This window comes from Apteryx rowi, unplaced genomic scaffold (genome assembly GCF_003343035.1).
Source record: "Apteryx rowi isolate R43461 unplaced genomic scaffold, aptRow1 scaffold_15, whole genome shotgun sequence".
NCBI lineage: Eukaryota > Metazoa > Chordata > Aves > Apterygiformes > Apterygidae > Apteryx > Apteryx rowi.
The window spans coordinates 1,131,574-1,142,663 of NW_020447752.1; the positions used below are offsets into that span (position 1 = coordinate 1,131,574).

Consider the following 11,090-nt stretch of genomic DNA (forward strand, 5'->3'; position numbering starts at 1 on the left):
CAACATACCCAAGCGAAGGAAGACACGGCATCCCACCTTCTGCTGCCTCCCGCCAGGCTAGCACCGCCTACGCGAGGTGGCAAGTGTGCGCACTAAACTCTGCCTCGTGTCTCCTAAACCATTTAAAAACCCATTGGAATTAAGCACACAAACAGGAAAGACTGCCATGACGTGCGCTAGGAAGTCAGGTGAAAAAAAAAAAAGCTGTAAAAGTCTGTTTTTAAGAAAGCGATGGGCAGCAGCCGCCCCCTGAAAGGTTATTTCCCAGCGGGGCCGACCCCGCCGCAGTGCCCGAGCCCCGTGCTGGCTCAGCCGGGGCTGTGTGTCCGTGCATCCGCCCGCGCGCCCTGGGCACCTCGGGGCTTCGGCACGGTGCTCCGGAGCAGCCCAGCCACAAAACCCCTTGGGAAACAGCAGTACGGCTGCAAACCAGAAATACAGAAGAACACAACCATTTAATAAGTGGCTCACAGGTAAGCAAGCTGGAACGACCTGCCCTTTACGGAGAAGGCTCAAGGTGCAAAATTACCTTATGTGGCGAGAGGAAAAGGTTTCAGCTTTGAAAATACTGAAAAGCTATGAAAGAGGAAAATTCCTCCTCRTCATTGCGTGCAGAAAAAGTGCCCTTGGACAGGCTGGAGGTAGAAATAGCGTGAGCAGGTTGCCCTGAGCTCACAGCAGGCGCTAGGATCGGGGTATTCACTAGCACCAGTCTTCCGAGCTTCAGGTGTCCGTGATTTGTTTTGGTGGCTGGGGAACAGGCAGAGAGCTGGGTTCAGGTGAGGTTGAGAGCCGGTAGGAGGCCAGAGGCCAGCAACAGCTCCAGGGACAAGACGTGAGCTGGGGCACCACAGAGCCCCGTAAAGCTGCTCTGAAACTTCACCCGAGACAAAACCTCTGAAAAGAATTCAGTCCGGAAACCAATACATATCCCATTTCCAGCGACGGAGCCGTGCAGAGGTGAACAGAGGTAGCTATAAAAGGCTTTACCAGAACGCCCAGCTAGAAGAGGACTCAAATTACAGGAACAAGCATTATAGAAGGATCTAGGACAAGCTCTCAGTGTCCTTAGCTCTCTCTCCTTTGCATTAGAAACACCTTTCCTGTCCCGAATGATACACGAGAACCATGTGGAGGGGCCGTCTGAACTGCACCTCAGAAGAGGCTCTTTTTGCAGCTTCGTGCACACGTTCTTGAGGCTGCGAAGCTCCGGCATCGCCTCCTCTGCTGCAGGACTGCAGCTTTTATATAACGCTACCCCCTTCCCTCGCCCCCCTGCACTGAGTCAGGCTCCCGCACCGACAGCACAGCAAGTTTGCCACAGCTGTAGCTTCCTATTTCTGCATTAGAGGAAGCGAGGTTATCGCATCTCCGGAGCCACCACAAACAGGACACAGCAAGAAGAAACTTCAGAAAGGGATTTTTTGTTTCCAAATATTACCATCAGTTTTTCTGCAGTAGGACTTCTATTTTACATTGCTGTTATAGTGACAGGTATTACAGAAAATTACATGAGGTCTTTTCCGCCTTCTGACTCATATTCCTAAATAACTTCGGTTGACTCATTTCTCCTAACATGACTTGGTTTAAATCTAAGTTTTTCTTCTATTAATAAATAAAAGTGGCTTTCCCCTTCTTTCAGCTTTTCTGGGGCAAGCTTCTAGATACTTCCACTATTTTAGGTAATCAGAAGAAACTAAGAAGTGAAGAGATTCTAATGGGCAAAACAGCCCACTTACTGCTTTGCTCCTATTAAGATGTGCAGAATCTAATCTGAKGATACCTATTCCCAATCAACTGCATACAAAATAGACTCATTATACCCAGTCACTAAAGACATGATCGATGTATTTATTATACACAGTCAGGTTATGTCCTTGCATATTTATGTTCTACAATTCATCTACAACTATCGCTACGTTCAAAACACCATTAGCATTGAGTAGCGTTAATATAACTCAACCGTGATTAAATGAGGCCACAATGGGAACACAACACCAAGAGAGATACGCTATTTTATTTAAAATCAGACCACAGTAGATTACAGAAAGACTCATTATGCAAACAAATCCACTGTACATTTCACAACTTGCTAGGCATATAAAACTGCCCCTCTGCTAGACTGTCCAGGCTTACACAGAGGAAGCGTTCAGGTGCCAGGACGACTCTGCTTCCTCTGAACTCAATGCTAGACAAGTATTTCTGTATTCAGGCTAGAGGAATTCCCAAATTGAGCTCTACGTTCAAGTCATTATTCCAGTTTGGGAGGGCAGAGAAGTCCAAAAGAGGTCAAGGGTGAGGTTGTGGAAGTTGGGGCACTAAACGTAACAGCTACCCATGACGGGACTGCGCCCAGGGCTCTGCCTCCTGGAACCACGTGAAAGCTTATATTCAAAGTAGTCCCTCCAGGCCACCGGTACAGATGTGACCTCTGCGGATCAGCTGTGTTAGAGACAATCGACTCCGTTTCCTCTAGGAGACAACACTGAAGTGCACTGAAACTCATCTCAGAGTTAGAACCATTCAATGCTGATTATCATTCAAAAAAACCTAACCACGTACAATTTAATTAACCATAACTTACAAAACTGCATACAAAAGACTGGCAAAAGTAATGTCAGCCAAAGAGAGCTTTTTCGACACTACCACCACTCTAAAGCCATGTTACACATCTTAATTTGAACTTGGTGTTCACTTCATGTTTAAAAGATTTTTCTCCGCTCTAATTATTTTGGGGAAGTACGTGCTATTTGCAGCAGAAATTAAAAATTCTTAAGACAATATATATTTTGCAAGCATATTTGAGCCACCCCCTCTCAAGTTTCAGCTTGCCTATGGCATTTTAATCTCACTATCTTATAAACAGTGCAAATTAGTATGATTCTAAACATCTTAGCCATAGCAGAATTTATTTTATTAGCTGTAACAAAACAGRAGAAGCTGTCAGGGGCAATGGGTCTAAAACATTGACACATCTCTTGCCCTACTCATTCAGATTAGTGTCTTACAGCATTTGCTTCTGAAAGGATTTAAACAGCTTTCCACAGTCCTTTTGCTCCTTTACCCTTAGACATTGCCAGCAGTCAAGTATATATTTACATATTAGTTTGTGCGCACACACACACAATTAATGGCAAAACATTTCCCATGAGCAGCTGGATTTCAGTTATGAGATTGTTATAACTGAAACATCACATTAGTTATATTACCTATGTTCAAACTAATCAATCAGTGAAGGCAACTATAAGCTTACAAATAGCAGATATCGCCTTTGTTTATTCTAAAGTATAAGGGTAAAATTTTTGTAAAAGAACGTGCTCTTGAAGAGCCCTTAAATTAGAGTTAAGCAATGGCCATTCAAATGATAAAAATGCTAATATCCTAATAGTACAATCACAAGTAGTGATCCTAAGGCACATCAGCCACATGCATATGCAATAATGCATTGTTTTGCTTTCAGACAGAAAAATTGCATTAGCTTCGTTTGTATTTAGTTTGCACAAGAGTTTGTTTTTAGATAAAGTATCCCTGAATGGTCATGTTATCACAAAAGTTACCAAAAGACAGAAAGTTTAACAAGTAGTAAAAATATTTTTGGACTACTAATACCAATAGAGTTAGATACATAAAATGCAGTGCAAATTCACAATACACTTATCTATCACCTCCATCACTTCTGAGGTTTCTCAATCCTCAGAAAAAAAGTTGGCACTTGATAAGTGTAAAATATACCTGGTTGCTTTTAATAAACGTTAGCAAAACTAATTTGAGAGTGTTTGAGCTTTTGTGTAGCAGGCTCCAAGCACAGACTTGGAAACTTAATCACCCCCCTTGTAGCCCCACCCACTTTTATTATTTCTAAGACAAATCATTTCTACAGCAGATTTATGTTTAGCATTCAGATACAACAGTTGCCATCCAAATACCAGCACTAATAGCACAGCAAAATTATTTTGAAACAATTAATAATTAACCATGCTTATACGAAGCCTCAATGAGAAAATAATACCGAGAAAAGATATTACACTATTTTAAAACACACATCCTGTACCATCACTAGATTACAGAAAAAACACACTTTGCAAACGAACCCAATGCACATGGTTTCACAACCCCCCCGTCTATAGAAACTTTCCAGACCTCCAGTGGGGAACTGGTTCAGATGCCAGTAATGCTGACCAACCTTCTGCCCTTTGTCTTCATAAGGCAAAACAAGCCAAACGACCCTATTTTCAGAATAGGGAGCTTCCTGTTATGAGATTAATTTCAGATTAGTATTTGCTAGCAACCACCACACTCCAGAGGAAATGATTAAGGGACAATCAAGGGCTTTACGTAGAGGAAAAAAATCGGATCTTCTGTTTTGACTGAAGCTGTTTTTAGTACAGGCTTCCAAACAATGTAGTGCATTCCAGGACAATGATAAGAAAGTGTTTTGAAATAATGCAGAGAATATGACAGATTATGGATTGTGTGTTCCTTAAATTACTATCAATTAGTTGAAAGGCAAAAGTTGGTTGTAGATGTGAGAAACTGATAATGATTTACGGACATATTCTGAGCAAGCAACGAGTGCTAAGGTTTGCCTCCCTCCATGCTAGATTAAAACACCAGCATGTGTCCGCACCTTAGGCTTCAAGAGTCACATGGATAATGAAATCTGAACTCCCCTAAAAAGCCTCCCCCTCCAGTGGCATAAAAAGTCAAAAATGGATTAAGATGCAAATATCCACCACAGAGCTCAAAAAACTACTCTGTTTTGACTGCTTGCAGAGACATGTTAATTGCAAATTTCGGATAGATAAGTGTGCCAAATGCTGCAAATCTAAATGAAATGGGAGAGTTAAAAATAGTTCTTCCAAACAAGAGATGGAGTTTGAAGGATAAAATGAAATTGTGGAGCTTCAAGTGGGCAATTAAATGATTTGAAAACCCTGTATTTGAATAAGAAAATACCCTGCCTAGATTCCTGGAATCATATATCAAAAACTAAGCACCTGTGTAAAAGAAAAAAAAATCATTTCTATATCCAAGGTGTGGAGAAGAAAAAACATAAGAAACAGTTATAGTAGGCAAGGAAATAAAAATGCCTGGTAAAATTTCTATAAAACTCTAAACTGGCACTACAAACAGTTTAGTTTAATTTTAAGAGACCAGGACTTTCAAGCTATCAAGCTATTTGTGAAAGGGAAGAACGTGTACTTTTATTACGAAAAGTCCAAGGTAACAACTGAAATGCAGGAATTAAACTCTTGTAACTTCCACTGTTTAAAAACCATAAAACATCTTCTGACAACAGTGTGTGCTCAATGAGCTCGGAAAGGTTGTGCACCTTGCCACCAATGCAGTCGCCCTGGCATGCTGCAAAGGCCACTGATGAGCTCCATCGCAACTCTGTGCCCAGTATCCAGATATGGCTGTTACCATCCAAATACCGGCACCGACAGAGAATTCTTTAGAGAGACAAATAGCTCCCAATTTGCCACACATACATCTGGCTGTGATGGGAATATATCAAAAGAGAAGAGGATGCTATTTCACTATCACTAAAGAATTCAAAGAGATACTTATAATGTAGAGTAAATCCACTGTACATTGTTTCACAATTTGTTGGATTTACAAAATTTAGCCCCTATCACCTTCCTAGAAGAACAACACTGTTGTCACTGATATTTGAAAACAAAAATAATCACATTTACTGAACGCAATTTCAAACCTCCGTGCCACAGCTCGGATTTTGTATTCCATTGTGCAAAAAACAGAGGCTTTCCATTGCCTACATATTAAGTCTCTGACGGGGGAAAAAAAGGAAATATAAGCACCAATACACAAGTTAGGCGCACCAAAATATTCACTGGAGGATAAAGCCAGGATGTGGTGGAAGGCGAGGTGGTCTTTGGGGAAGAGCTGGAGGATACTGTGGTACAAACTGAGATGGGTATCCTGGCTGTGGCATTTGACTTGCAGGCTGAACTCCTACTCGAGGTGGGAGAGGAGGATATGGAGCACCTGGATAAGAAACAGCTGGTCCTGAATTCATGGCTGCAGTAAAAGGAGTAGGAAAGCGTCCTGCCGGGACTGACGAAGGTGGAGGGGGTGGTATTCGTCGGGGCATCACTGAAGGAGGAGTGTTTGCATCCGAAGTGTAGGAAGCTTGAGGCGCTGGTGTTGTCTCAGGTGCTCTTGGCTGAGCCTGTGGCTGAACCTGTGGAAGTCTCTGTCCCTTCAGCACCATCTCTTGGAGCTTCTCTATTTTTACACGCCGCAGGTGAGCCAGTTTACGCTTGCTCTGATACTCATCAATGAAGGAATCCAGTGGTATTTCACCATCGAGAAACTTTTCTGCCATGTTCTGTCAAATATTGAACAATCTCTTAGAAAGCAACACACTCCAAGGGAATCTAAATGGCTTATATCCTAAAATATCATAATTTTGCTTGTGATTTTCCAGCTTGGATATGGAGGACAACTGACACACCAAGAATTCCAAGCAGAATTTTGAATTAGTAATTTCTCAGAAGCATTGGGAGTTAAATATAATTTTCTGCTTAAAATTTTGCTGACATAAAAGCAGTAAAAACATCTGAATCTGGCTTTGGACATTTTCCTGGTCATCAGAGACAGGAATAAATCAAGCTGAACAGCTTTCCTGATCACCAGCTAAGCTGAATTACAGTTCAGTACTGCTTATAATGTCAACAGAAACATTTAGAACCCTGCAAGTCTCAGTACAGAGAGGCAGATTATTGCTAAGCCAGGTGTAGTACTCACCCTTACCTGTGGCAAAGCAAAGCTTTGGGTAAATGATATTTTAATAATCAAGAGAAGAAGTGACCACACATACAATAATGAAATTCAACTTGTCCTGAAAATATCTTTTTGTGATGTCAAACTTGGGGCCAACAAGCAGGTTTTTTCCTGATGCTAACAAGCTATGTAGTTATAGAGAATGTTCTACAAGTGAATCAGCAAACAAAACTAAACACGTCCATTATTCTAAAAGCAAACCACCCTTCAAGCACCTGTATCGCAGTGAGGGGTCACCACAGGCGCTCAGAGAGCTATGTTGAAATCATCACGGAATATTCCACTGGAACTGCAGCAAAGGCAGCCCTCCCTTCTTATAACCAGCACAGGCATGCAGTTTTTCGTTACGTGACTAATTGACATTTGTAATGGATTAATATATACACACCAGGCAAACGCCATTAAAAAGAATTTGACGTTTATATGCTACTAGTCTGAAGGCAATGCAAAGGAACTAAGAGGGTTTGGCTTTCTCTTCTCTGTTTAAACAGCCTTTTCTTTTTTAAATTTCAAAGATGTTAGGAGTATCTGAGTAAAAACTACTCAAAAAAAAATTCTCATTGAAATCAAGTGACTGTTGTTTGAAGTTCAAAGAAAAGCCCAGACCATGTAATATCCCTTCAGTCTATTACATGTTCAACAGTACACCGCAGCTATGCACATTCAGAGTCTCTGGCGAGGGTGTAAGTCGCAGAAGTGAAGCATACTGTTATTACCTCTGTGTCTTCCTCAATCTTAGCCCCCTCTGTCTGAAGGAGCGCTAGCAGGGTCTCCAGTGAAGCATTACTGGACTGGCTGTCTGCAATGGCATGAAAATAACAGTAAATGACAGCTGGCTATAAGTGACTTGCCAACTGAAGCTATACAGCTGCAGCAAGCGTAAAAAGTCTTCCAAGGCACATACATACAGTCAGCATACTCCATTGTTCTAAACAGGGTGATTTACAATGAGAAAAAATGTATCTTTTAAGAATTTCAGCAACATTGCCCCAGTGCTAAAGCTGAAATTTAATTACAATTAAATATTACAATAGTGAAAACCAAAGTGCTTCAGCAAGTGCAGTATAAGACATACAATACTTCATAACTCAGTATGAAATGAAAAAGTTAGATGCAAGATTATATTTGATTTACGATTAATCATTGAAAATTCAAACTAGATTTTGCTCGTTTTATTAGACAAGTTTGACCACTTAGAGAACAGGTCAGCAATAACTAGGTACGCACCTCAGTAATAGAAAGAATTCAAGGTATGTGCTACTAAGTGTAAAATGTACTTAAGAAATCAGTAGAAGCCTGATCTATTTCAAAACTACTTGAGAATGACATTTCATTTTGTGCCCCAAATCACACAGCTAAGAACAAGAGACAGAAAACAAAGTGTTTATATTTACATAAACACAGAGAAATAAACATATAGATTCATATTTACTCAGAAAACAGCAAATAAGAATCATCAACAGAAGATGTTACCTAGTTTCGTCTTCTTTATCTGGTATGCTTCAAAAAGGACTTGCAGCTCTTGATATTTTTGAGTCAAATCTGCTTTCAAAGACTCCAACTTTGGCTGGTACAAAAGATTGCCTTCTGCCAGACTGCGGTTGCTGGCAAGAGTCATGTCCTTGCTGTGCTGAACATTTTGGGCCTGCAAAAGAAAGGTGTGTGTGAAATGACACTGGTAATACGAAGCAAGATTAATCATTATGCAGACAATACAAGACTTTCAAAACTTCTAAATCAACAAAAGTAGGTTCTCTGGAAACACCAGTACTACTGCATTAGACCTACAACAACACAGGAAAAAAAAAATTTGAGAGCAATTGCACTGAGAATATGAATCTCTCCTTTCAGATATGAACACCTGTGAATTAACCGCTTTTGGGACAGGAGGAAGTACCAATCTGATGCCACTTTCCTGCACAATTTTTTCACAGGCAGCAAACAAAGTTCATTAATCAGGGTTTTTTCCCCAAGCTAGAAATTGTAGTTATTTTTATTCCAAATATTTGAAGAGTTTGTGTCGTGGGAAAGGATCCATCAGAACCTCTTCTCCTTTGACAAGGGGTAGAGGAATCAGCAAATGAGCCTGCAGAAAGAAAAGCTTCTACCAGTTCCAAACAGAAACAGGGGTCCTACTCTGGGGAACCGTCTGCAGGAAGCAGGTTTCACCTTGTCACTACGGCAGYGGCGACCCTGCGGAAATCAGGCGCTGGATGCTCATTTAGACATCTCTGCTAAGTGGCAGGAGAATGCTGTTTGTGTCACCCGATTTTCTTCTCATCCCTGTCACTAATTTGCATAAGATCTGACCGGCTGGTTAAACCACAGCTCTGCAAGCTCGCAGCTTTGTATTCACGTCCTGCTACTCCAACACGTTCTGTATAAAATTTTATCCATTATTTAACCTAGATGCTTCTTCATCCCTACCTCATGCACTGTCTTAACCATCCCCCCCCCAACACCGTGATGAACGCTGACAGATGTAGCAACACTTGCTCCTAAAAACCTTTGAATCCCTACAACAAGATGCAACCAGACTGCAAAAGAGTATCCTCTTTTATCTTACTAAAACGCAAAAAAAAAAAAAGAAAAAAAAATCGAGGAGCACATCATTGTGGTTCCCTCTCCAGAATATTCTTCCTAAATTATGTTAGATCAGTCCTGGATTGATGCCAAAATCCTGTTTTTCAGTTTAATCCTTCTGCTTAGCCTGAAGACAGTGTTCTTAAAGAACAAATGACAAGTCTCACAGAAGCACTGCGGGCGAGATCCTGAGCTTGCTCATACACACGCACGCACACAATTTTATCAAGGCATGAACTTTGGAAAAGCTGAATGACTGAGGAAACCCGCCCTGGATGTCACACTAGAGCCACTGAAAGATTCAGACATCAAAAGGAGAGAGACGCAAGGGATCTGCTCTCAGATTTCGAGCCTGAATCAACACACGGGATGATTTTCCCACGGCGTGACAGATTGGTTCTATTAAATTGCCTTCCAATTCAGTGAAAGATTTTATGTACTTTTTGTGACCTTCTACATTAACACGCCCTGTCCTTGCCCATGATCACTGTTTAGATAGAACAGGTTTTAGTTAAGTGCAGTTTCACGGAGTTCAGCGCACACATGAAGAGTACAGTGCTCTCCTCCTCTGGCACTCGTGCTTAGACGTAGGGGAGCCTCCTTCCACGAGCCATCGAAAGCCCCGGAAAAGGCCACGATCACGGTTCAGGTGTTCTTGGCAGTCTGAGCACAAGACTAGGTGCATCGGGTAAAAATATTTTCCACGCGCAGCAACAGCATCTTCAAAAGCCATTATTTCCTTTTGAAATGTTTATACACAATACTTTAATCTGCTAACTTCAAATCTGACTCAGTATTACTTAAACACATTCTCGGTATTTGAGGCGCAATATCTGGGGCCAAAATTTTACTCTTTTGCCCTGCTCTTGTTAAGCCACTTAGAAAACCATCAAGTCAAGGATAACACCGAGTCCTAAATTCTACATCAATCAAAATAAAATCATCTTTCAAATTGTACAAACGGGACAAACTGTGTTTGCAGTATTGTTTTGTCTTCTCAAGAGTCTCACATCAAAACTAAATAAGCTTTCAACTCTATACTTGTGTTCAACTTGAATACTTTCCAAGGATGAAAAGAAAATCCTTTCTTCTCATTTTTGAATCCAATGCAAAATAATTTAAATTAAACCGGTTGCTTTCACTTATTCGTTCTTATATGACCTAACACTGTTAGACTGCACTTTTAGAAAGCTGAAGTCCCCCTATTTTACATTTTTCCTAACAATTATTAATGGAACTAAAATACACACTATTTAATAGCTTAATTTCTAACCATACTAGCTGCCATCATCACAGCTTTTTGTAAACTATTTATCTTCTGAACTACCAGCCAAAGAAGACTGTGTAAAAAAAAAAATAATAATAATAATAATAATAATAGTTTCTGATGCCTCTCCTCCTTCACCATTTTAATGAGAAAACTACCTTCTTTAAGCAACTTGCAATTTTATCTGGCAATTACATTTTCAGTGCTTGTAAGGTTGACATTCTCATTTCAGAGTAGTCGCCCAGTCAGTCTGCGAAGACTAGTTTTATGAGTGGACTTTGATCTTTCTTCAGGATGAAGAACATTTTACCTACCTTTTCTCTAGAGAGGAAAAAGCTTGTGGAATGAAGGATACGCAAATCTATACACATTTCATGAGGGCAAAACCCAAGAAGAAAAGGAATGTTTAACTCACATCATATATAATGAGGAA

The 11,090-nt window shown here is 40.7% G+C and overlaps 1 protein-coding gene across 1 annotated transcript; it reads right to left on the minus strand.

The window, feature by feature from the left end:
- Positions 1 to 1,996: 1,996 nt before the first annotated feature.
- VPS37B (VPS37B, ESCRT-I subunit) lies at positions 1,997 to 8,483 on the minus strand. Its single transcript, XM_026058824.1, has 3 exons — positions 8,281 to 8,483; positions 7,524 to 7,606; positions 1,997 to 6,352 (listed from the first exon to the last, which is right to left on the minus strand). Exons 1-3 carry the CDS (start codon positions 8,423 to 8,425, stop codon positions 5,852 to 5,854), a joined length of 729 nt encoding a protein of 242 aa, XP_025914609.1. The 5' UTR covers positions 8,426 to 8,483; the 3' UTR covers positions 1,997 to 5,851.
- Positions 8,484 to 11,090: the final 2,607 nt, after the last annotated feature.